The 27411-nt window shown below is 44.0% G+C and overlaps 1 protein-coding gene across 5 annotated transcripts in view; it reads left to right on the forward strand.

Moving 5' to 3' along the window:
- GRIN2B (glutamate ionotropic receptor NMDA type subunit 2B) overlaps positions 1 to 27411 on the forward strand; it is a 241249-nt gene that overhangs the window by 168948 nt on the left and 44890 nt on the right. For all 5 annotated transcript variants that reach the window (XM_032105854.1, XM_032105853.1, XM_032105856.1 and 2 more), the window contains exons 6-10: positions 21158 to 21366; positions 21685 to 21856; positions 22526 to 22679; positions 24214 to 24339; positions 27176 to 27405. In XM_032105854.1, coding sequence (XP_031961745.1) covers positions 21158 to 21366; positions 21685 to 21856; positions 22526 to 22679; positions 24214 to 24339; positions 27176 to 27405 — 891 coding nt within the window. The remainder of the gene's footprint in view (positions 1 to 21157; positions 21367 to 21684; positions 21857 to 22525; positions 22680 to 24213; positions 24340 to 27175; positions 27406 to 27411) is intronic.

Genomic DNA, 27411 nt, shown 5'->3' on the forward strand with positions numbered 1-27411 from the left:
TCTGTATGTGTAAAGCTGACCCCAGCTGGTATTTGCTAGATACTGGAGAAACATCAATGCCTGTCTTTAAAAAAGATCAGAGAGAGCAGAAGGAAAAGGAGCTCGGGAATTGTAGATTTATGGAATCACTGCTGCTTAACCCTGGTTCTCAGAAAGCATATGACATAAATTATCAATTGAACTCTGTCAGCACCTGAATAATGACATGGAGACTTGTAGAAGTCCACCAGGATTTGTTAAGAACAAGTCATGTCAGACCAATCTAGTATCTTCCTGTAACAGGGTAATGGGCATTTGTAGACAGAGGTGGAACTTAAGGTGTCATCTACTTGGACTCCAGTAATCTTTTTCATCTCTTTTAACATATTTTGCTAGCAATCTAGAGGAACAAGGTCTTGAGGAGAGTTGTTATTTGTGAATAACAAATGCATGCAAAATGAATAAGAATGTCAAAAGAGAAAGGAGAATGGACTGGTGTTCTGTGAGGGTCTGTCCTGTGCTCAGTTCAGTTCAATGTTTTCTTTAATAGCCTTGATGGTGGATGTAGAATTTGCACATTAAATTTGAAGATGACAGAAAGCTGGGGGGACTATGAATTTGTTGGAGAACAGAGTTAAAATTCATAGTGCTCTTGACGAACTGGAGGTACACTGAAAAAGTGTGATGTAATTCAATAGAGACAAGTGCAAACTATTGTACCTTGGCAGGAATAATAGACTACATAAATGCAGCACAGAGAAAGATCAACTAGATCACAGTTCTGTAGAAAAGGATTGGGGGAAAGGATAAAAGAGGATCACAAGCTGAGCATGGTTGTGTATTGTTGAGAAAGAGGCAAATGCTGTACTTGGACATATAAACAGGAGTTTAGCCTGCAAGGCATATGATGTAATCTCTGTGCTCTGCTGGGTGATGGCAAGGCTTAAAATCTCTCTGCAGTTCTGTGGATAGCACGTCACAAAAGGTCTGGTGAAACTAGAATGACACTGGAGGAAGCAGCAAGAGTAATCAGAGATGTAGAAAAAAAGTCTTATGAACCCAATTTAATGAATTGGCATTGTTTAGTTGTAATTTGGAGAATTGAGGAGAAAGGGGGAGACACGGGACAACAGGCAATGGACTCTGAATGCCAGAGCTTCCCCATTTGCCGCAATCCCTTTAACAGCACTAAGTGACAGCGTCAGTGACTGTGTCAGCACTCTTACCTGGTCCCCAATGGAGGAAGCATTTCTGTGATGTGGTTTGTATGGTTAGAGGTTCAGGTGGTTCCTGTGTCTTTGAACAGTTCCTTTGGACTGTGGTCAACACAGTGGCACTGGAGGCTGTCTCACGAAAGAAGGGGGGCAAGGGAGCAGGACTCATGAGGAATCTCTCCCACTTGAAACAAGTGGGTGCATCTGGGTCAAGGGTCTGCTTGGGCCCAAGAGCTGCAGTCACTCACTGTCTATGCTGTGTGCCAGCTGATGTCTTCAAGGTGAGGTTGGAAGGTTGGCAGGTGATCTTCTCCGCAGCATCTGTAATCCTGGTAGAAGAATAAAGGCTACATATTGTCTCTTCTGTTTTTTTTTCTTTAAGCCAGGCTTTGCTCTTTATTGCCTTACTTGGCCTTATCTTTGTTTTATTCTTTCATCTCTATCTTCTGTGTGTATATGTCTGTCTGTCTATCTTCCTATCTATCACCAGTATATATCCACAGTGATTTAACTGCCTCAACTTCCTCTCTTCTGGACTTCTTGTATGTGTCTTTGGGGTTACTGTAATTCCCCAGGGCTTTCATATATCAACTCTCTCATCTTTAATGTCATTATTATGGTGTCTTGTATTAGGCACTGCAAAGATACCTCCCAGAGGTCAGTCTCTCAAAGTGTTGAAAGGAGATGTTGCACACTACAAGTAGCTAAATGAAACATGCATATGGAGAGAGTGGGGGATCTTGGGTGCAATGAGGAGGTGAAATACCTGTATTATGGCATAATGAATGGTGTTTGTAACTTGCTGTCTGACTAGCTCTTGCAGACATCAAAGCTGAAGAGAGTTTGAAGGCTGAATGTCATGGTGTTTAAAATTATGTCTAGATTTCATTGGATGCCAGAGTGCCAAATCCTGTCTCCTAAAAGGAACTGGGAAACAAATTTAGTCTTCCATACCTGAAACTGCATCCCATTAATTTCTATTTTTTAAATTTCAAATGTATTCACCTCATACTGCCTTGACATCCTTTTCTTTTTTTGGGGGTGGTGGTGGTGTAATATTCATATACAGTTATCATTTGCATTACTTTTAATATATGTTATGAGACTGAGGCCCTGTGAGCTCTTTGACTAGCCCTGTCTGGTAATACTTAGGAGCTATATAAAACAACCTTGAAATGCAGAGGCAATATTTGGGCATGGAAGGACAGGTGTTCTTAGTCTTTTGAGAATATCTAAAGTCTGTAGCTGAAGATAAAGGGGGCAGGAAAGCAAGCTCCTAGGAAGGCAGAAAACAGAAACACAGCATTTTTATCGATGAATGAGCTTTTATGAAGTTGCTTTTAAAAGGCAAAATTATATGGCCATTTGCACTGCCTCTTGATTGCTCTGTGCGCCTGCTATTCTTTATGCTGCGTGCCATTTTCTGCCTTGTATTTAACTTCACAAAATATTCTGAGATGCAGTTTTCATAAAGATGCCTGTATTAACACATCTGTACTGTTTTGTACTGTTAGATGGGGGTAGGATTTCCTCCAGGGGTGCTCATTAACATCCAGTATTTCTTGCCCTTATTTTATGCCATAGCTGAGCGCTAGGCTCAGCTAAGTTAGCTGAGCTCTAGACTTGAGTATGACAGATGGCTATTCTGGTGCAGCCTTTTTTGGCCCCTTTTCTCCTCCACTCACACTATAGCCGCAAGATAAGCTTTGAAGGCTCATTATCTAAATCATTGCATAGAAAAGTCCTTTGGGAGCCAAATTCACCTCTGGCATAAGTGCTGCAATTCCATTGACTTCAGAGTAGGTTCACTACTTAACGTCAGGAGAAAATTTTTGCAATGTAGATATCAAAATGAACAGGTCTAAGACATAATGGACTGCTTTCTCTCCCCAAAATGACCCATTCACAGGCTTGGTTTGGCTTGTTGTCAGTGCTGCACTCCATCCTTGCATATTGAGGACGCCTTTTCTGTTCGTTTCTGTCCTGGGACTTTCTTTTCTGCTCTGTGTTGTATCCTCCCGAATGCCTTCAGATCTGCTTGTCTGTAACTTCACGCTTCCTCTTCTTGCTCTTTGGAGACGGTTGTGCTGAGTCCTTGCAGCAGGTGTTGTTGAGACAAAGCTGAAATAGCTGTCCCAGGATGATCATTGCCACTAGGTGTTAGGAGGTTGTGGAAGATGTAGTCTGAAGTCCATAAATGCTGTCTCATAGCTATTGCAGGCCGAGCCTCTCGTATCTCCCTTACATAAGGGAGCAAAGACAGGGAGGACCCCTGGAAGCCTGGTGTACAGTGATCTTACAAACCTGAGGTATTTTCAGCAACCAATACACAACTCCTGGTGGTATTTAGAGCCTTGCAACCACTCTGGAGGGGACAAGTTGTGTCAGCAGCCCCTGGGATGGGGGAGGACAGTAGAAGTGCAGGCTGGCAAAGCCTGAACTGATTGACTCTTATTGGCAATGAACTATTTTTGGGAGCCAATGATGAGAACAGCCTGTACTGCTGCAAGTTTGACTCTGCCTTGCAAGGTTATTATCTGTGAGTTTAATCAGAGTCTGTCACATGCATGGAGTGAGTAGCTAGTGTCTCAAAGGGTGTGTTTTGTGCTGGGATAGGGGGAAGGAGAGATAGGGGATGGGGAGAGAAGCTTTTGAGGTATGAATGGAAGAAAATAGACACTCACTTCTTGAGTTTCTGCCGTTTTTTTCAAGTGCCGTTAAATACATATAAATTACTTACATGAATTCAATTCCCAGATACCTAGGAACTTCTTGTGGTCAGGCAAAGGCAAATCAGTGATTGCACATCTCTTATTTTCCCTGAGCCTAGAGGGTCCCCTGTGAACGAACTCTGTTCACAGAGGTTGCTTTGCCCTCTGTAGAGATGTAACTGTATCTTCTTGGGATGAGATGTGGCAGCTGTTCATCAGTGCAAAGCCATTTTAACCAGCCATTAGGAAATGTGTGAAAATGGAGGAGTAATTAGGGAGACACTGTAATGAATGGCACTTGGGCTGCAGTACAACTATCATTCTGTGTCATACAAAAGACCAGCACTGGTTAGTTTGATTAATGAACTGTGCAGAACAAGCTTATGGTTATTTTGATTATCCGTGTTACTGTATTCACTGAAAAAGCCTGCCAATAACCAGAGCCCTGTTGTGCTGGGAGCTGCACAGAGAGACCTAGATGATGGCCGTAGCCACTGAACACTTACTGGGTAACTTATCTGCTGAGAAATCATGGGTCACGTAGGCAGATGAGAGCATCAGTGCACAGGGAATGCAGGCAAGTTAAGAACAGTAGTAAATATCCAGGATTCTCTTGCTCAGCATACTTAGGGAAAGGTCTGTAAAGAGATGACATATTTTATCCACTGATGGCAGTGAATATTTTTGCACTGACATGCTAGGGAAATATGAAATGGGGGGAGGATTTTAAATTTTGTGGACTATAAGCTTAACATATCAGCAACTTGACTGTTGCATATTATCTGCAGCTTTCTGGGCAAAAGTGAGACTTATGGTAGAGTAAGACAAAAAGCAATGACATAACTTCACTGGTGTTCATGGGACCTCCCTCAAGAAGAAGGCCAAAGCTGAAGAAAACTGTGTGGGTCTCTCAAAAGCGACTGAGGAAAGTGGAGCAGGTCAGCATTCCCATTTTGTTGCTGACTGAGGGGTTAGAGGCATCCAGTGTCTTGGAAAAGAGGCACTTGATGCAGCTGAGAAGGGAGGCAAAGGACGACTGAAAACAAAGGGGAAACATTATATCAGGCAAACAGTTTCTGAAACAGCCTTTAGAACGGATGTGCAGGGGAGCAGGACTGAGATGCATTTGCCACAGGCAAAGTGAAAACATGGTAGAGTAAGGAAGGGAGCAGAACCATTAATGTCAGTGAGGGACAACAGACCTGGGTCCTAATCCCAAACCTCAGACCTGCATCTTTGATGACAAAATGGGGTCAGGAGCCTGGCTGTGTTCCCCTACAAAAACCAGTCTGTCCAGAAGCAGGGTTTGCTTTCCTACACCCAGGAGTTGGAGCATGGAGCTCTCCTTCATGCAGTCCTGCTGTGCTGCTTGCTGTACGGCATTGGACTGCTGTGTTTTTGGAGATATCTTGTCCACTCTCATGAGATCTGACTTTTTTCCTAATCTATAAGATTACAGGCACCTCTGACAACAGCTTTACAATGACACAGTTGCAGAAGTGCAATAACCTCCTGCAGGAAGCAGACAAAAGTTGTTATGTGTAGATAAAGGCATGGATAGTGAATGAAACCCATGATCCTGTCAAAAATTCCTGTTTGTTCTCTATATTAGTGTCTGTTCTGTTTGGAAAGTCTGCATTTTTTAGGCAAGAGAGTTCTGTAAAGTGAGAAACGAGAGACACGGGAATATACACATATCTACTGCAGTGCTGACAGGCAGGGGTAATCACAGACAGGGAGAAGGTGATGGCTGGAAAGGGCTTGATGCCACAGAGGAAGCAAACTGCAAGGAACCTGACAATGCAGCAGCCACTTTGGGGAATCATCAGCTGTGATGGCTGTGAAAAATCCCAAGGGCTCCCAAGTGCACAAATGCAGTTATGATTTGACATCTGGATGACTGGATTGACATCTTGGGAAGGATGTTTTCATTTTCCACTCTGCTTGTAGAGAAGTGGGAACAGCTGGAGGGAATGGGCTAAACTCTCATGTTCAGTGGTACACACCACACTGACAGGGCAAGTCTGTCTATTCCTCTGGTGGATACTGTTGGCTCTTCTCACTCTTCAGATTTCTGAGGGACAGGGGCTTCTCCCTGTAATGGAAGAAGGCTGCCTAGGGAAGGAGGTAAATTTCTATATACTTATTGCAGAGTTCAGGTAAAGAAACATCTCCTCTCCCATTCCTCTTGAGCATCCTGGTTTGCCTATGTGCAAAGGCTGGGTTTTTTGATTTCTCTATGCAGATTGGGTACTTTGTTTTGTCATTATCAGTAAGGAGCTTTTAACCCAAAGCATCTTCCTTTTCTTAAGAAGACTGATGTAGAGCAGGGTAAAAAAGTAGTAAAAAACCATCCTGCTGAGGGAGAAAGAAAAGCTGCAGAAATTGCTGAAACAGAGGGAAGAAGTGACTTTGGTTGATTGCATTCACTTCGGGCCCAAAGTTCTTGCTGATGGTTTGCTTCCTACCACAACTCAATTAGCAGCCAGAATCTTTGTACCTGGAGAGAAAATAGTACTAGTGAACCTGAAAGGGGGCCTTCCTTGACCTTTCCTGCTCTCTGGGGAAGTGAAAAATCTGGGACATACTCCTGCAGGAAAGTTCTCCAAATCTCTCTGAAGTGTCACCCTTCAAGAGCTGCATGCCAGTGCACAAAAAATGCCCTCCTCTGATCATACAAGTGGTCCTTCAAGTCTGCTGGTTCACTGTTGTGGACTCTGTGTTTTTTGCTAGTGTGCTCTGCAAGAAACTGTCTCTTGACTGATTTTCTGAGAGCTTTTTAGCTCTCCTGGTTATGTTGGGAAGCATACAAATAGTATGTGGTTTCCTAGGGTACGGCATATTTTATATGGCTATTACCCTTCAAACTACTGTCTTACGTGGGTGATATAAGTGGCCAGATTTATACCCTATTCCCTATAATGCCCATTTTCAGAACAGTGTTTCTTAAGGAATCTAGAAAAATCCAGATATTATTCTTTGGTATCTCATAGAGGCTTGTGAAATCTGTAGTGCTGTGGGCATAGGCACAAATAATTCTGTGTGGATGTAGGATCCATAAGCTGGTGAGCCTGGAAGGAACTCTCAAAGGAACCTCCTGGTACCCAGTTCAGAGGGCAGAGGAGCAACCAGGTCTGGGTCTCATGCCTGGCCTCTCTCGGTGACAAACCCAACCAGTTCTCAGAGATGAGCCTCCAACCTTCTCCTGGGCATTTGAGGCCTCTTTCTGGAGTATGACAACAAACCAGGAGAACAATGGAGCAGTTAAAAAAGACTTTAAAAAGTTATTAAAAAGACTCAGCATTAGTAGTAAGGTTAATTAGCTGTGTCTGTGATTGTTCAGTTAAATGCTCTTTCCTCTATCAGCTTCCCAGTATGGCACATTCTTGGCTTTTGGATTTATGCAGCTGTATTAACACAGACCTGTATTATATCAGCTCTGGTCTCAGGGTGAAAACCAGCCCACTGTGCTGGCTGGGTCGGAGAAGAGAAGGGGATGGTTGTGTTTCCAGTTCAAGCCCTCAACACTTGGTCTGCTCCCAGCCTTCCAAGCCACGCCTCTGTTCTTTCTCCTCTGTGCCCTGAATACTGCAGGCAAGTCCCTCACGTGCTTTTCTGCATCTTCTGTGGTTTAGTAGCTACTTAAATATTTATTTACGTAGAACTTGCCCCTAGAGATTGTGTTATGAATGCAGAGGAGGGGTATTGTGAGAGAAGGAGGGAATGAGCAGTCCTTAGCGGGCTCAGTGTTGTCTATTGCCAAGAGGCAGAAACTGCACGAACAGGCTTGTCCTGGAAAAAGATTAATGGGTGAAAGAACAGGCACACACGTGTGCACACAAACACACACTTACACATGTATAAACACAAACAGAAAACTGGCAACCGAACCCAAAGAGAAGGAAAGCATTTGCATGAGTCAAGTGATTAGAGTCAGTCTGATCTGTTCAGTCATGGAATTTGCTCTCTTTTGACCCATAGGACACCAGCATTTTTACAGATCTGCCATCCAGAAAATGCTGCAGAAAGATATATAAGGCAGCAGGGATGGCCCGAGATGCTGCATTCAAGAACAGGCTACCATGAGTTGAAGGACAGGCTGTATATCATCAAATAAATGTTTCCTGAGGTTTGCAAGCACGCTTGAATTTGCCCATTGATTTAAGTGTTAACAATCTCTTTGTAGATAGCACATAGGAAAAGCTGGAATCTTTTTTGCTGTTATGATTGATATTGCTTGAACTTTAATCATATGCAAGAGGCAGCTCAGCTTGTTGAATTCATTAATTGCTAAGGCGTAACATATTCCCTTAATTGGATTCTCTGCTAGATAGAGATGTATTTATATGTATTTGTATATGTGGTTACTGTATATATTTAGCTCCACAAAAGATGATATTAATGGAACGTTCAGCTTGCCTGGTGAAATAATCAGCAGACTGGAAGGGATAAATGTTCATTCATAAGCACGATCTTTCCTATTGCAAAAAAAGGTAAGGCCTGGCTTACTGGCTATTCTTGGCACAGCAGTAAAGCAACCAGGCCTATAAAGTTGGCACTGAGGAAAATTTGCACTTGTATGTTCCTTGGGCTGGCTGTGGGGCTCTGTCCCACCACTGTGCCTGTGTTGGTGGTCAGTCTTTCTCCAAGACTGTTTCTCCTGCCCTGGTCTAGAAGGCTCCCTCCATTTCCTTGTGGAAGACAGCACGGCGTTGGTGAGCCAACATCTCTCAGCCACAGCTGGGGATCATCCTTGGAGGTGGGCTCTGAGTAGTGCAGGACAGGAGAAGCAATGCTGCCATCTGAGGAGGCTGCAGCCTCCCTTCCTTCCACCCACCCACATCTCACTCCTGTGTGTGGAGAACTACCATGTGGGACCCTGGATGGCACAGTGGCTGCCTCAGAGCCATGAAGGAGAGCTGTGTCCAGGGGCCTCAACTGATTGAGCTCTATGTTGAGTGTGGGAGATGAGATGCATCTGCTTCCTGGAGGCTGGAAGGGGCAGGGCTGAGTGGCACTGCATCAGCCTGAGCATCGCTGTGCTCCATTTTCCAGGAAAGGTATTTTCAGAGAACGAGGAAAGACAGCTGCCTGGTCACTTGCATCGCTTCAGCTTCCAGAGCAGGTGGAGAAAACCCAAGAAGGTTCTCTTGAGCTTTAGTTAATCTAAAATCCTGCTGCTCCTTTTACAGTTGCTGATCCACGTGCCTGACCTGCGGTACTGCTGCTCTGTCATTAATCAGCACGATTTCCACTGCTGGCTGCCGTCATGCACGGCTGCTCTACGCTAACCACCACCCTTCTACAGCAGAGGTCCTTCCTCTGATGTGGGGCGTGAAGGTGGTGTAGGTACAGCCCTGAGCTGCACAGTTCCTCTGGAGTGGATGAGCTGAGTTATCTCTTTACTATACTGACCCTTGTCATTGCTCCCAGCTGTCAGGTCCCTGTTCATGCCCCTTGCAACAAGGGACCCATTATTCAGAGCCTTTAACAGAGGGAGAACTGAGCTTCAGGACGCTTTGGTGGCTTGCTTAGGGTTACAGAGTAAGCACAGGACAAGATAACAGCCAGCACTTGGATCCCTTCACTCCTGGGCATCTGAGGAGAAAGCATCTGTTCTCTGCACAGCTGCTGCACAGCTGCTTAGGGCAAGTGTGCCCTGTGAAACCCAGCTATGCGTTGCCTTTGCTGGGATATGCTTGTGGTGGTAAATCCACACAGTGCAGAGCAGTGCCACAGGGGTGCATCAGCACAGCTTGGTGCAAGGCAGCTGTGTGAGCCTGGCAAGCTGCCTCAGCCCTCAGCTTAGCCTTGCTAGCATGGCTACGTGGCATCTGGACTATAACTGTCCCCATGCCATCTACCCCTACCATGGTACCTCTGCTCTGAGGTTACACAGACCAGACCAGCTTGGTCCTGTCATCACCTTCCATGCAGCCCTCAGCCCTCTCTCAGTCTGTTATGAGCATGTTGCTGCAACATGAGAAACCTGTGTGCAGTGTGATCTGCCTGGTTAGTGCCTTGCTTTCGTCTCACCTTCTGGCCACCAGGACCATGAGGGACCTGCCAGCTTCACCCTCTTCCACTTCTCTCCAATGCACCTTTTCCAATTTGGCTTCTGATTTCTTAGCCTCATTCAACCCCTTGGCAAGGTCAGTGCTGCTTTTTTCATCAAAAAACAGGATTGCGTAATCTCTACACTGGTTGATTTTCTTGCTGTCCATTGCTGTTTCTTTATTCCTCTTTCCTCTGTCAGTGCTTGGAGATTCATGGACAGCTCTTTCTCCATCTTCACTGATATTTTCTTGGCCCGTTTATTGGTTCTGTAAGAGCTCGTGCACATTCAGGCTGTAGAAGCAATTACATACAGAAAATAAAAGAACAGTGATTCAATTTTTAACTTATGAAGTTAAGCTAGAAAATGCCAGTCTTGTTTCCCGGGCCATCTTAATTCTGCTTCTTCAAGTTTCTTTGACGTACAAGGGTTGAGAGAGGGACTCCATGGAGAGAGTTGCATGCACTCATTAATTAAAACTTGAATCGAAATGTCCACACACAAGTGGGATGGAAGAAAGGCTGAAAAGGAAACTGTAAACCTGCCATTTTCTAATACTTCAGCTTAAATAAATTACCCTTAATGGAGTTTGTTTTATGGCTTGGTGGTGGGTTTTTTATATGTGCTGTGTTTTTCTTTGTTTTGTAAGAGGAAACCCCAAAATCTTTTTTGTAAAATACATTGTTCATTCTCATGCATGCTGAGCTTTCAGCACTGAGTCTTACTGTTCAATCCAGTGACTAACCTGTACTTGTTTCACAGACATTCATGAAAGCTCAAAGTGGTTTGCCTTTCTTCTGCATCCTGAATAGTGGAGTGCAAGTGACCTTTTCACAGTGAGGCACATTTAAACAGATAGAATAGAACCTGGATGGTTTGTCCACATTTTGTGTGTAGCCTGATTGGACCTTTGCCTTTCTCTTGTTCTACCAAAGCTGAGGTGTTGTACTTACCGTGGTGCTGGTGGGTGTCCCCACTGATTCACTGAGGTGTTGGGTTTAGCTCTTAAAACGTTTATGCTCAGATGCTGTTTGGGTTGTCTGCCAGAATTTCTGCAAGAAAGTGACAGAAAAGAAGTTATGATTATTCAACAGTTTACAATGCAGTTAAGAGTGAATTAAATTTGATGGAAGTAAAAATCATGCCCTTAGCCTCAGGGTTTTTGCCCTGCTGACTTTCAAATGCCTGTTGCAAAACATGGAGAAGTTGGTTTTGCTCAGGGAACAGGCCTGCAGACTCTTGTAATGGAAAATGTCAGAGAACTTAATTACAGGCTTACTACTAATTCCCCTTATAACAGAAGTAGCTACGCAGTACACACCCATTTAAATACATGAAGTCATCCAGCTACTTCTAGACTGACAGAAATCATCCCACGTGTGGACTTACATGTCATCATAAAAGATATCCTGCAACTTGCTGAGAGCCTTAGCTTCATCTTATGTCTCCAAGACTGCCTCTGTCATGCCGGTTCTCCTACTTCTAGGCCACAGAAATGGTACAATATCTGTTTTGTGTTGACATGTTTGTGCACAAAATAACAGACATATCTTTGAAAAATAGATGTGCCTGAGGTCCATCAGGTCTGAGAGAAGGGGAGAATTTTATTTGTTTAGGGCCATGCTCCCAAGAAAAGAGTTCTTGGCTTAACTCTTCTTTGCTAGCTGGGATTGGCAAGTACATAGCTTCCTCTCTCCTTTCCTAATCACTGATTTCAAGGTTACCTCTCACTCTCTCCACACTCATGTCTGATTGTGCTCCTTTTGCACAGAGATGCCTTGCAGCCCAGATGGCCTCAGCTGGGCCTTTGGCAATTCTGCTTGGACTCCAAGCTCAAATTGGCTTAAGATAACTGCTGCTGGAGGATACCTCTGTGTGTGAGTAGCTGTGTATGGGATGGGAAAGGAGGAAAAATCTTTGGCAGAATCACTCCCTGATGCTCACAGAGCACTTGCTGGCTACAACCAGTGTGGCAGTAATGCACACTTGTGCCATGAACCAGCTGTCCTGCTGGTGGGGTCCGTCCTGGTTGGGTCTTCTCTGTAAGGTGTAGGTAGAGCTGGCAGGTCTTGTCTAATACTCTACCCAAATTTGGAGGAATGTTGTGGTTTTCAAGCAAAGCCCAGCACTTGGCTGTAGCAGTGGGTCAGGTGGGGGTCCTGCAGCTCATGGGTTCTCTTTCTGGAGTTCTAGTTCTCATCCATCAGAGAGTCTGAAGCCTTTAACCGCACATGGGATAGAGGGAAAGCAGCAAGGATGTCCCTAGTTGCTCCTATCCCACAGCTTTCCTTCCCATTCTGTCCCTTTGCAAAGCCAAGAAAAGAGACCTGGCAGAGGACCAGGAGGCAGAGCAGACCTGTTGTTTCAACTCAGTTTGGAGATCTGGTGACAACTTGGAACACTGTTTCAGCTGGCTGCCCCTTGGAATGGCCCTGGTACACTGCGCAGGACTCCCTGCCATGTGCTAGGTTGAGGGGGGCTGCAGACATGCACCCTGAAGGTTTGGAGGCAGTGGGGCTGGCTGTGGCTGTGCCAGTGTGAATCCAGACCCAGCATCCTGACGAAGGGTGTTCTGTGGATGCGGACAGCATTTGCAGTCACCAGCTCAGTGCTGTCAGTGGTGGGACAGGAAAGAAATGGGGCCTTGCAGCTTTGCAACTGCTAGCTGCTTTCCCTGGAATCTGGCTCCCAACATGTGCAGTAATTCCTCTGGAAGAGGTTTGATCCTCCCCTTTCCAGCAGTGAGAGGAGAGCCGAGCACCCTGCATCTCTCTGCCAGAGGGGCGTGTACATCTGTGCCGGTGCTGCTCTTGGCAGGTGTGCACCTCTGCACAGGGGCGTGGGGCTGCCAGGCAGAGGGCAGGGGCTCTGGCTGCTGTATGCAGGGTGGGCAGGTGTTTCACCCACTGTGACACCCCCCACTGGAAGCTGAAGGATCTCTCTCTGATATTCTCAGAGATGCTTTTCAGGTAGTGCCTTCGCTCTTGCTTGCACAGCACAGAAAACAATGAGATTTAGGTAACTCACCCCCTCTCTCTTTAAGTTTTCTCCTCTCCTAACCCTGCTGGGGCCGGCTTCAACATTTATCTTTTCTCAGCACAAGGAAACAGTTTTGGCCTTCCTCTGCATCTGCATTTTTAAACATTCCTTCAGCTTCAGGTCCCAAGAGATTGTGGGAGAGATATTCAGTCAGTGTAAAGAGTAGGTGTCACTGCACACGTGTCAGGGTTTTGTACACTGCTGTACTGGACCCACTTAACAGCCCAAGCTCTAAACTGTCTCCCAGACTGCAGTGAATTGGCAAGCAGCCCTCCCTCTGTGTAACATACTTTAGGGGGAGAAAAAAATTCTGAGTGAAAGAAATGAAAGCTCAGCAAAATGAAACTCAAACCCAGAACTCAACAGGGAAAGCCAAGGGGAAAAATCATTAGATAGGGCATTACATGCATGGACACGTACTGGATGCAGACACACACCTGCACAATGCGGATGCACTCCTAGAGACCGCAAAATGCTTACATAAAGCATTTAGATGCCTATACATGCACATAAAAATACAGTTTTCAAAAAACCTTTGTGACTCCTGAACCGCCTGGGACACAAAACATGCAATCTTACCAATATCCCTGCTACATTTTCCCCTGCCCCCCCAGTTCTGCAAAGGAGAGCAGTGGAGATGCTCAAGGTGAAGCCTTCTTTCACCTTAGATGAACAATGACAGGGACAGTATAAGCTCCCTGGCTTTAGATTCTATTTACCAGACCGGGATGAGAACAGACTGATGTTGCTGGAATTTGGGACATTTATTTAGCTCCCCTATCCTCACACAGTCATTTCAGAAGGGCATGATGGCTCTAAGTATGCAACACTATTAAGTAAGAGTCTGAGTCAGGTGCTGTCACTGCCTGTTAGCTGAAGGTGGGTTGTGTTGGATGGTAGTCAGTTTTCAGTGTTTGTTAAGATACAAATTTTGTTCTAATTCTTCTTCCCAAATCCTAACACCTGATTTGCCCCTGCTAGAAGCTTAGAGTTACATTCTCCAGCCTACTCAGATCATAGCCCCCGCTACCATTAACAGCTTCCTCTCCCCTCATGTCTCCTATTTATGCCTGTGCTGATTGCAGTCTGCATTTCCATAAATCATGGTTATGTATACATCAGGTAGCAGTGAGGTCCTTGAATAACTTTGTCCCCTTGGAGTCCCTCCTGCTCCAGCATGAGCCAGCCTTGCCTGGATGAACCACTTTCTGGGCCACCAAGTTAATGCTACCAGCAAGACCACCATCATCTCCTGGAGGGGCTAGTTTTATACCTGTACTGAATTCTTGGTGCCTTCTGGTTTGGAGGAATGATTTAGCAAGGCAAACTCTTTGGCATTCTCACAGCTCTGACCTTTTTGTGACACCAGTGGAGCCCCATAGTTCACTGACTTTGCAGAAGTCAGACATGCTCAAAGTATACCTCATTAACCTTCTCTGGCTAATCATGGCAGGGGACAGGACCTTAGCAACTGCAAAAGGCATATAAATGCACCAGGAAAGAAATGTTTCAGCAAAAATGGCAAGAGTTGTGTAAATGCCAGACCTCAGTGAGATGGAAGACCATGTTTCTGCAAAGAGCTTTTATTCCCAGAATGAGTTGTAAAGCAGGAGCAAGTACCTCACCCTGTCTGTATTCTAAGCTCAGCCTCTCTCTTTCTGGCATATGCTAGGTGCTGTATAAATATAGAGGGGAAGAAAATCACACCATCTCCTGCAGCCTACATTTTTAATTGAAAGGCTATTAGAAGCAATTCCAGCTTCTGCAGGTGCAGTCAAGAAAGCAGCCTTCCCCAGGTGGTTGTGGAAGGTGAACTTGAGGTTCAGGAAGGAGTGTTGTTTTTGTGTTAATTAATTTTGCATGTGGTGCATTCACAACCATTTCTTGTCTGCTTTGGCTGATGTGGCTAATTAATCACCTTAAAGTGTCTGTAAACAGGAGATTTTTGCTCTTTGTGGCATCTCTTCTCCACCTGCTGTAGACCAGCCTGTGTGAGGATACAGACCTGTAGCATCACAGGGATTGTATGTTTGGTAATGGGTGTGATGCTAGCGCCGTAAGTGTGAGAGTCATAACTTAACCGGCTTCTATGAAAGCTGAGGAATATTTTAACCTCGGGGCACTAGAGAAGGTGTTGCTGCTGAATGAGGGAAGTAGGAGCAAAGGAGTTGGAGGTATCATTAGCATGAGTCTTTGTGTTCATGTGGGTTAGCTGGGGGACAGAGATGCGATGATTGAGACTGAGTTTTGACATTTGCAGACTGAAAAATTGAGGGGAAAAGGCTGAGTGGAATTCCTCCTCTTGCTTCTGCTTACTTATAGTCACTGGACTGGAAAGGCTCATCTGGTCCCATCCCTCTGCTCTGGGCGGCAAAATCATATAGCCCTTTACAAACCAGTTGTGCTTCTTCTTGACCCCATTTTAGTTGCTTTCACAGCTACTTTTGGGCAGCTGTTTCGGATCTTCCCCCTCTGATGGTTAAAATCTATCTTATTTTCAAGGCAAATTTCCTTACGATCAGTTGTTCTTTTACCAGCATTGTTTTTCCTGCTTAAAAATCACTTCCTTTTCTCCCTTGTGTATCTGTCCCCCCTTTATATATACAGAGCAGTCATATCCCCTCTTAGCTTTCATTTATCTAGGTTAGACAAGCTTTTTAATCTCCTTCTTTAAGACAAGCTCTCTGTTCCCCCAATCGCTCAATCCAAGGTTATTTCTGATAACTAGCTTTTCTCTAAAGTTCCTTGCTGCTTTGCCCAAACTGAGTGTAAAACATCACGACCTATTGCCTGTTGAGTAATTTTGGGGTAAAGAAATATGCCAACTATCAGATCCAGAAAAAGAAACATCAGGGTGCTGCTGTTAAAATTTGCATTTGTTCTCCATCTAATCTCTATGAAGCTAAATACTCCCATAATAACTTAGTTCCTGATAAAATTTCTCTTTAGAAACAGTAATGACATCTCTATCCAGACTGAAAGCCAAGACTGTGGAGCTACAGTAGATCTCTGTAGTTTGGTCCTCATGGAATATCTTGCACCAGCCTTCCAAAACCTATTTCAATCCAAAATGATTCTACTTTATTTATGCATGATTTATTTCTTCACAGTCTACTGCAGCATTAAGGTTACAACAGCATCCCCTAGGTCCACCTTTATTTGATGTACCCTGAGCAATACCTACTTCCATTGGCAGTGTCCCAGTTTTACCTGCTATTTCTATGGTGCTTCTAGAGTGGCCCTTTTCAGGTCCTGCCCAGTTGTTCCGGTTTTCCCATGTCCTCATTCAGGATCTGTACCAATTCTACTGGCAAGACTCTTATTTCTCCTTGGACTTGTCCTGCTTCCCAGAGGGGTTAGGTATGCTTCTCCATCATCTATGTTACCAACAACAGTCCTATTTTTTGCCCCTTGTCCAACATCCTACCTTTACCTTTTCTATATTTGATCTTCCATTTTTCATGTATTCAAATCAGGTGTAAAAGTTATGTAAGATTTTTTTCAAAGATTAAAGACAGTAAGTTTTCACCTTTATAGCATTCATAGATGCATGCTGTATATGTTCCCTCATCTAGCTCTAGACACGTGTATGTGTCTCCTCACTTCCACAGTGTCTGTGAGCCTCATGACCTTTTCTGTTTATCTACCCAGTGCACCCCAGATGTAAAAAACGTGCCATTACCTCAGTTTTACACAATGTGGAGCCACAAAGGTGCAGATCAGGTTACAGAGATTCTTGGTGGAATAGGGAAGGAATTTCTGCCTCCTAATTCATGCTCTCTGTTGTTGCTTTAGTGCTTCCCCACTGGAATGAATAAACTCCTTAGCTCCTGGGGGAAAAAAAATAAAAGAACCAATAACAAGGGAGGAAACGTTGAGCTTTTGGGAAAATGCAGAAAGCAGTTCAAGTCCTAAGTGAGTTTGGAATGGTCTTTTTTTTTTTTTTATTCTGCAGATGAAACCAAATCCCTTTTGTTCCTTTTGCATTTCTTCTATAGCAGGGTGGGGGCAGGAATTGAGATAAGATTGTAAATGAAAAGAGAGTGGTGCAAGGCATTGTGCAAATAGGAGCCTGAATAAAATAATAACTATCAGGAGACTGCCTAGATAGTTTTCTTCCAGCCTGTTGAAAAACAAGCATCTGAAGATTCAGGCTCTCTCCTGAACCTTCACCCCAGATACCAATGCAATGCTGCTGAGTATCTTGCCTAAGAAATGTATCTGAACATTTCTGGTTTAATTCAGAACTGTATTCTCCTGCCTAATCCTTGAAAACCAAGTTTCTAGGAGGTTTTAGTTTTCCATCTGTTGACACTAGTTATGGGTCTCTCCAGATGCTCCTGTGTTTTGAGGTCCTACCTTGGCATATTAGAAGGAACTCAGGGATTGGCTTCTGCCTTTGTTGGAACAGACGATTTTGGAAATTCATGAGAGTAGCTTGTACTTGTCCATACTACCCATCTGGGTACGGATTTTGTAAATGGTGAGCCTGGATGCTGCTCATTTGAACAGGTGGCTGCTTTTGCCAATGTAGCTTCTAAGATAGCCACTGAATGAGACTATCAGCTCCTCTCCATTATAAATATCTTACTGACCTGATAACACTGAAAGGAGCACATGTAGGAGAATAAGGAAATACACTTTCCTGGTATAAATTGCAGCAAGAAGATTTAGGTTAAACATCAGGAGAAAAAACCTCACTTTTTAATGGAGAGGACAGTTAAGCACTGGAATAGATTGCTCGTGGAGACCATGGTCTCTCTGTCAGTGTAAGGACAAGTGGAACATCTGCCACAAATGGCTGTTACAAGCCTTAGCTTCCCTTGGGAGGAGAGAAAAGCTTCTGTTAAGAATTAGTTTCAAGGAGCTAATGTGAATGCACCTTTCATTAAAGATGCGCATTAACATACTGCAGAACTCTTTTATTCTGGCTGCATTATACCGCGGTTAAGGCAATTTGCCAGCCAGCTGGAAGCCTTTCAGAAGGCTCCCACTTGTTTTCCCCTTGCATAGGCAATCTCACCTTTTGTCTGTATGGGATAACTTATATGCTTAGACAAATAGCATATATGATTAACTTTTTGTTCTACAATAATTTTCCCTTTCTTTCTTTGCAAATGTGTTGGGCTTCTGCTTCCAATCTTGTTATCCAAAACAGGATTTTATATTGAAGGTAGAAGTTAGCTACTCCCCTGCCTCAACACCTCCAAAATCATCCCCAAACCAAAGTGACTGTACTTTCTTGATAAGATCAGACGTGGTACAGATAGAGCAAGGGGCAGTTAAGGTGAAATTCTGTTTCCTAGGATCTGTGTCCTGATATAAAGTAACATTAAATAGGGATTGGAGAATATGATTAGAAAGAAGTTTTTATAGATCCCTAGTATCCTTACTTTTACTGATTCTGTGACCTTTCAGGGCTCCTAATGGAAGTTTGGATGACTAGACTGATTGGAGAACACTCAGTGGGTCTTGAAACTGCAGGGTGACCAATATGAAGGATGCCTGGGGTAGTTTATTTTTCCTCTTTTTGCTGAGGCAAGCACTCAGCAAAACCCAAGTAATAACAGTTCATAGGCTGTTAATACAAAATACCCTGAGACTTCAGAAATGCCTTGCTCTGCTCTGCACAGCTTGGTAGGTTATATTCTTTAAGTGTAGGCATCTTTACCTCGACAAATCTGTGACATTTAATTCTGCTAACCTCTGTCCCTACAGTGAATTGCTCCTTCCCTCTCATGGCAGATTATCTAGCATATGATACACATTTGTGTATTGTTTATCTTGCATTGTCTCCATCCTCTGCATATGTGGTGTTTCCTATTGCCCACATGTTGCTTATGACCATCCTTCTTTAACTATGTGCATATACATTTGACCTTTGCATGCATAAGCACGTAAAGAAGTCTGCCCCCTTTTAATTCACTATGATTTTCTGACTTTTCTTATTCATATCTGTACATGTATGGAGGTATATGGCATGTCTGATTGTTCAGGTTAGCAATAAAATATAATACTTGCACATATTTTTGAGACAATCCATAGTTGATTTGGAGATTTAGGTCAAAACATTTCCCTTCATCCTGTTTTTCTTCCTCTTTGGACAATTTAGAGTGATTTCATTGGGATAATAAGATCGGATGTGTACTACTGTATTTGCAGGTTAGGTGATTCAGTGCACAGAAGGCTGTGGCAATGCTGTCATTGTTATCCTAATTTCTTAATGTTTCTGTGTAGTACAACACTGTGAGACGTGCCTGGCACACAGCCTTATGAACTCCCCTTTCTGTCCCAGAGAACTTCTGGGTAATTATGGGTTGGGTTTGCCTATCTGATCTAATTTATCACTTAGGGGGTTATATCATGCCTGTTACTGAGATATCTAAATGCTGCTGAGATTCTGTGAGATGTCTCTTTCATCAGCCACTTATTTCTACTATAAGTTAATGTTGCTGAGCTGAAATCTGGGCTGTTCCGTGCAGCATCTTAATCACTGGTCCCTACTGAGCCCCCTGTGGCAGTTACTACTTTTGGGGATTTGAGCTCAGTTACTTGAGAGCTAAAGTGGCCCTGCAGAAATCTCTGGCTCAGATGATGATAAATTGACCTGCTTGGTGAATGAGTGGGAAGTCCAGGGCTGAGCAGACCCTGGATAAGCATGTGAGTCTGTGCTCTTTATTCCCTTAGAAATTCACTTTCCACATCCAGGCTTAGATATTAGCATGAGTACAGACCATCTCCATGGGTGCAGGGAACATTAGGGCAAGCTCTCCTTGGTATTCTTTGCCTGTGGGAAGGCAAGATCTGCTGCTCAGACACTTCGCCCACCTTTTTACAAACCCCCCACCTTGTGCTCACTGGGGTGCTGTGTTCACCCTGCACAGGGATGGAGGATGGATGTGGAAACTGCTGTCTGTGGGTGATTTCTTCTGCCTTTCTTCTTGCCCCACAAGCCCTCAGAGTGAATTTTTCTTTCATGGCTAGATGAAGTGTTTGTTTGTTTTGAAGGTGACAAGTGTTTTATGTGAGTTCTGGATACTCTCAAATGCCAAACCCCAGCTGGGCTTTGAGTTTCACAGATTAACCACTGACACCTAATGAGCCTTTAATAAGTGTTTCTCCCTCCCATTCTGTCATTTACATAAATAAATGCCTGAAATTTGGGGGCGGTGGGAGGGGTGTTGGATTGGAGTGGAATAAAGCTTTTCTGTTTACCCCAAGCAGGTACACTGCTAAGAGCAGTCATGCAAGCCTCCCACACACCCACACTGCCTCTGCCATCAAGTCAGCATGTCTCAGTCCTGGCCTGGAGGACTTTCTTTGAGGAAAGCTCCTTCTAAAGCCCAGTTAGCTTCTTCACCCTCTCAGCTTCGGTTGCCAGCCAAGGTGCTAATTACTGTCAGCTGTGATGGTGGAGGGGTAAAATGGAGAACAAAGGCGAGACTTTGAGAGTTGAAAGTGCAGTTATGTTCAAGTTTTCTCTTTTCCTGGATTTTTTTTTGCAAGAAATGGTCTACCAGGGCAGTGGGTGAGGTTACATATATTGTCTCATTAAGGACTGCAGTGGCTTCAAAACAGCTCTCATTTGTACCAGCAGGTATAAGGCAATTGAGCCCCACATCCTTTTTTGACTACTGAAGATATGATCTCTATTTGCTTAGGAAATGGAAAGTTAAGTGTTCTAAAATTGCAGTAGAAATTTATGGAAGTTATGAGAATTAGGGAGAAATAACAAGATTTAAAAAATATCATAGATGCTCTTTGGTATTAATTTTCATGCATCAAAAACATAAAGCAATTCCTTGTTTCCAGCTAAGGTATGTAACCAAGTCATTGTGTTCCTGTTGTTTGGCTGAAAATGCTGAAAGACATTGTCTGTTTGACCATGGTTACAGTATTCCCGTGGTTATCCACTCACTCTCCCAGAGGGTGAGACCATCACGGAGTTGAGACAACTCAGACATCTTTATTGTTTTCCACTTCGCCCTCGTTTGAATCCACTTACTCAGAGCCTTCTCCCCAGAAATGTCCCCATCTTACATGAGTCATGAGCTTGGGCACTCCAGAGTGGTCCTCTTACCCAGTCCTTCAGTAGCTGTGGTTGATGCAAAGGGATGGGACAACTAGAAGTCTACCTTCTGTGGTTTGTGTCTCCGCAGGTGGGGAAATGGAAGGAAAAAAAGTTGCAGATGAAGTATTATGTGTGGCCACGCTTTGAGCTGTATCCTGACTCTGAGGAACGGGAGGATGATCACCTGAGTATCGTGACCTTGGAAGAGGCACCATTTGTCATTGTGGAGAACGTGGACCCCCTAAGTGGCACCTGCATGAGGAATACGGTCCCTTGCCAAAAACGCATAGTGACTGAGTATGCACCCCTGTATTTTTCTGCTCATCTTGGGCTCTTCATTCTCAACAGAATGTAGAGTGTCTGTTGGGCCAATACCATCATAATCTGACAATCTTTTTTAGAAAATTATGTCCATTTGCCCAGCCTGTCTCATGGCCATTCATGATGGGCCCCTTTGGGCAAATCATTGTAGTGTGTCCCTTCACCCTCCAGCACAGATAGCACAATATAAATTGTCCACATTATATTGTGGGAGGGGGAATGCAAACTGACAACAGAGGGGAATTACAGGAGTTTCTCCCAGTCTTTTAACCCATTATTGTTGTGATGGTTCAGGAACAAAACTGATGAGGAGCCAGATTATATGAAGAAATGTTGCAAGGGGTTCTGCATAGACATCCTCAAGAAAATCTCAAAGTCTGTCAAGTTCACCTATGACCTCTACTTGGTGACTAATGGCAAGCATGGAAAAAAGATCAATGGGACGTGGAATGGAATGATTGGAGAGGTCAGCAGCAAAGGGAGGGCATGGTGGGCTTCAACCCTGGGCTGGGTGACATGGGTCAGGTCTAGCCTCCCATCATTATTGGGTCCATTTCTGAGGCAGAGACAGAGGTGACCCTAGAAATGAATGGCCTGCATTCTTTCTTGGCACTGAGTGAATTAATCTGCTCTGACACTCTGACCATGACAACCTTTCTTGTCTGACCATTAATTATTATTCTCTATGGTCTCACAAATTTGGCCTATACAGTCTTAGAAAGAGGCTGATATCCATGCACCATGGTTGCTGCAACCTAGATTATGCTTAGGTTGTATATAAGGTGAATAAAGAATGAAATAAGACTTTGCAGTGTTAGAGGGAGGATAAAGCAAGGACGGAAAAATGAGATAAGACGTCTTCTCCGTGGATGATGTGTTTATCCTAAGACCTCTGTGGATTTATTTTTTATACACATACCAGCTTTGAGGGGAAGATTAATGTCTATAGGTTTCCTGAAAGAAGAAGGTGCCCTGATGAAAGTTTAGAAAGGAGAGATGTTACAAACAATATAGGGAATGGGATTACAGGAGTAAAAGGATTGTGTTGAAAGGCAGGAAGATGAGAAGGTGCTTGACCGTGGTTCTTGAGGGCTGCCTTGTGTCTGTGTGTGATCTCTTTCTTTTCCTCCTCCAGGTTGTCACCAAACGGGCCTATATGGCTGTGGGATCCCTCACCATTAATGAGGAGCGTTCAGAAGTGGTGGATTTCTCTGTGCCCTTCATTGAGACGGGAATCAGTGTCATGGTGTCACGTAGCAATGGAACTGTCTCACCTTCTGCCTTCTTAGGTATTGTTTCAATCTAAAATTAAAACTTCACCCAGTGGTCATAAAAAATTAGGTGAAGGTTGCTTGTGATTCTTAGCCTGAAAGCTCTTTTTGGGAGTACCTGTGGGACAGGTGTATAAAAATATACTGCGATGTTTTAGAACTAAATCCCAGGCAAGGAAAATCCAGGCAAATACAAGTGCAAATAGGCGCTGCCTATGAGTTCCAAGCCAAGACATTTTTTCAGCAATTGTATGCCTAATCCTAGAAAAAAATGGGCTCACTCAGAGTTGTCACATACACCTCAGCACGTGGTTTCCTGGTGACTCAACTAATAGTATGTTTAAGGAGTGTAGGCCAGAAGAAAATTGATTCAAACCTTATAGCTGGGGTACCATAACACTTAGTGATAGCAATTAGCAATAAATTGTTGCACATTCAGAGACATTCTTTGTAAAGACGTTGTTAACTTGACCCTCCCTTGACACCTAGCAGAAGTTAGAGAACTAATAGACCTTCTCAAGAACAGTTGAGCCATCGGTTCTGTGCTGACACTGTGTCTTACAATAAAGGCATTTCTAATGTCCTTCAGTGATGGAGGGTGATCAGAGAATACGGAAATGATACTGCATTTCCCCGAGACATTCATGTCTTCCTAGTATCTGCTATTTGGCTTTATAAAATGCTTTATGATGCAGCAAACACAGTATATGAGTTATATAATTACTGTCTGCTCTCCGCCAGAGTCCTGAGAACATTCGCAAACAGAAATACTTTTATATGGGTAATGAAATTTTCCCAGACCCTTTTAAATATGAGTATCATGACTACTAACTCTTTGGGAGTTTTTGCCCTTAGCAAGTCCACCAATATTGCTGGGGTACGTAAAAGCAATGTTAAAATTATCTCCAAAATTTAAAACTGCAATTTAACTGAGTTTGCAATATTGGCTATACTCTGGAGCAAAATTCTTTGTTTCTTTGATCTGGTTCAGTTCCATATTTTTCTGTTCGGGCTTGGAGATGGAGAAAACCTGGCAGAGATCAAATACTTGCAGAACATGAACACTAATATTTCTAGAATGAGCCAGTGTTCCCATTGCTAGAGGGATGGAATACTAAAAAACCTACTGTCTCTATGGCTGAACCTTAGAAATTTGGAGATGCTCTTTGGCTCGATAGCATCTTGAAAGTTGGATGCTTGTCTGAAACTCTGCCAGTTCTGCTTGATTTTCCCCACTCTTTCCAGATGGTGCTGGAGGACTTCCTGGGAACAATCTTTTATCAATGCATTTTATTTTATCAATGCGTGCCACAATGGCTGTGTGTGGTTCCAGATGGAGCCATGTGTCACGAATGTAACAGTACGATGGAATGCAGTCATTACAGAGACAGAAACTGCAGTTTTCCCAGTTCAAGAAGTTTTTCAGAATCAGGTCGAAGACATTAACTTCTGCTTTTCCCCAACCCAGTTTGCCCCACACTGGGCTTCTCTGGAGAGCAAAGGAGGTGAGGTGTTACCAGGTCTTTCACTATGGTTTTCTCTTCCTCTCCAGAGCCTTTCAGTGCTGATGTATGGGTGATGATGTTTGTGATGCTGCTTATCATCTCTGCGGTGGCTGTCTTCGTCTTTGAGTACTTCAGCCCTGTGGGCTATAATCGGTGCCTTGCTGATGGCAGAGGTAAGGAGAGCTGTTTCTTGCTATGATCTCCTCTGGTTTCCAACCTCCGTTCCTTTGTTGGGGTGTTCCTTTGCTTTGAACGCGATACGGATCTAGCCCACTCTGAGCTCTGCATTCAGACTAAAGAGGGCAGGGACGGAGGCGGAAAAAAGGCTCTGAAGAGAGCAGATGTGGATAATGGATAATTTGCTTGGCATGAGAGACGGAGCTGTGTTGCCTTTCATGTCTAAAGCACATACCAGCTCCAACTTGTTTCTCATTGAGGGAAAATGGGCCCTGGTAGCCAGTGCTGGCAGGGCCTACAATGCTGCACTCTCTGAGACAATCACAGGGCTCAGCACTGTCAATCCATCCTTCAGTGCATTCTCCCCGGAGAACAAGCCACTCTGCTGGCCTCCCAGCATAGTGCTATGTCCTCCAGACTCCACATCTGTCAGCTGGTCAGGTCCTTCCCCTGCTTGCCTCTCTGACTTTCTAAGACCAACTGAGAGAATGGGAAACTCATTTTCTTGGAAGTGGGTAAAGAATTGTTTTTCAAGGGCAGCAGGAAAGATAGGAACAAGCAAGTGATCCATCTCTGTGGTTCTGATCTTCAGAAGGCAGCCACATGAATTAAAGAAAGGCTGTTTGTCCTTCCTAAGATACAGCCTTTTTTTCCTTATTGACATGAAAACAATTAGCAAGTTGAGTCTTCTGTCATCTGCATATCTTCACCCCCTGGTGAATCAGCCCTTCAAACCATTTTTGAATTTATTGGTTCATACAGAATAGTGGGACAGAGCCAGTTACTGGAAAATGCACTCATTTGCTCCCAAGTCTAGTGCTTTGAGTGAATTCATGCCATCAAATTAGAGAGGAGTGAAAATAAAAAATGTTAGTGAGAGTGCAAGCAGAACCACATACATGGGGAAGTGGAGAACTTGTCTTTTAACATGGAGCTGTGGAGTGCCTTTATGGCACCTGATCATAACCCCATGGATCTGTGGGCAAAGTACTGATAAACCTGTGAGTATCTTAAGAGGTATTGATACAGATGTGGAACTGGAAGCAGTTTTTAGTACAGGTGTGCAGTTGTTAAGTTAGCTGAACTGCAGCTGCAAGTATCAATATTTCTGAGTAATTATGAAGAGTATGGCATGATCAGACAGATATTATCCCTGAGAGATGAAATATGAGATACAGAAGTCTGCTGCAGAGACTGCAATGCTGATTTTGGTAATGAAAACCCTGGCTAATGTTACTTTGGCTGCATTTGAACTATGACAGTATGCCCCTGACAGCATGCCTCGCACACCCGCATTTTCTCTTTACGGACATCAAGACTTATGGATTGGAATCTCCCATTACAATCTTGGTTTGTGTCTGACCAAGTAACCATGGAAGCACATGAGGTGATCAGTGGAGAGAGGAAGGCTTTTAGAAGGGAGCTTCTCAAGATTTCTTTCCACCTTACATTTCCCACTGATGCTTTTCAGGACTTTCACCTGTATATCTTAGGGCAGATTAGGTAGAGAGGGATGTAAAAATGCTCCGGCATGTAAAAAGACAAGGACTGCCAAACCATGTTTCTCTTAGGAACTTTGTCTCCCTGGAATTTAAAGGCACCATTTTTGCCAGGTGATGATTCTGCTCTGAACTTGGTGTGCAGTTCCCTGGGTGAAAAATGAGCCCCTTGCATTGTTCAGTTGTTGTTCAGTTGTATTTAGGGTAACACAGTTAGTGCTTTCAGATGATCTGTGCTATTTGCTGCTCAGACGTTTGGAGAGGTGTGTCAAAGCTTTCCTCCCTTTTGCTCTTCTGCTGGAGTCAACCACAGGCAGCAGCACTAGGATCCAATCAGCCTGCCTGAGGAGATAAAGCATGGGATGCTGATCAGGTTGGCACTGTTGGAGAAATGACAGATGCTTGAACTGCACCATTCATCCTGAGAGGATCTCCTTGGTGTCTGAAGAGTGACTGCATCTGCATTCTCCCTCTCAGCTCTTCTTGTGCTCAAGTTGAGGAAATTCTGGGTTAGGTTCCCACTAATGGAACCAGTGTGTGCTGGGGGTACAAGATTTCTGGGAGACAGGTGCCATTTCGCAAGTTTTCAGATCTAGTGCTTCATTAGCACGCATGGCTTCTGGGGTATGAGTGACCTTCCACAGTGAAAAGTGAATAAGGGGAAAATAGGAGCTATTAAAACACAGGATCTGCTCCTGGACTATCTAGCGCAGACCTGCAGATTGTGTCTAAGGTACATGTCACTGTCATGTACCTTAGACACAAAATATGGGGAGAGAGAGCTGTGCTCTTCTCTGGTTCATGGATCTTCGACAGACTGAGTAACGAAACACTCTTGCAGAAGTATTTGAGGAGCCCTGTTATTTCAGATGGTGTTCCTCCTTGTAACTTTATAAGTACAGTGAGAGCCATGTTTTACACAGGTGTATGCTGGGAGTTTGAGGGCATCACTCTTGAACAGCTGGAAGTGAGGATAGAATGTTTCTGAGCAAATTCTATTTCTGAGGACAACACTTCAACCAAAATTAAATGTTTAGGCTTCTAGATACTTCAAATCAGATAAAAACAAATGCCCTCATATAAGGTTTCAGTGGAAATCCCTGAGACAGAAAAAAACAAGAAACCTGAGGATATTTTTAAAAAATAATTTTTCAGGTTGCACTTTGCTGAGATATGGTAGCATGAACTTAGGGGAGTGCAGCTGCAGATATTCACCTCACAGTGGGAATAGATTCTGCTCTTAACTCTGAAATTAAGATGTGTATGTGACTGGAAACACAGACCACTTACTCTCAGATGCTCACTGTGTGATCATGTTTCTCAATCACTCTAGAACCAGGAGGTCCCTCTTTCACCATTGGCAAAGCTATCTGGTTGCTGTGGGGGCTGGTGTTCAACAACTCTGTGCCAGTACAGAATCCCAAGGGTACCACTAGCAAGATCATGGTGTCGGTGTGGGCCTTCTTCGCTGTCATCTTTCTGGCCAGCTACACTGCCAACCTGGCTGCCTTCATGATCCAAGAGGAATACGTGGACCAGGTGTCTGGCTTGAGTGACAAAAAGGTAATG

Source organism: Corvus moneduloides, chromosome 4 (assembly GCF_009650955.1).
Source record: "Corvus moneduloides isolate bCorMon1 chromosome 4, bCorMon1.pri, whole genome shotgun sequence".
Classification (NCBI taxonomy): domain Eukaryota; kingdom Metazoa; phylum Chordata; class Aves; order Passeriformes; family Corvidae; genus Corvus; species Corvus moneduloides.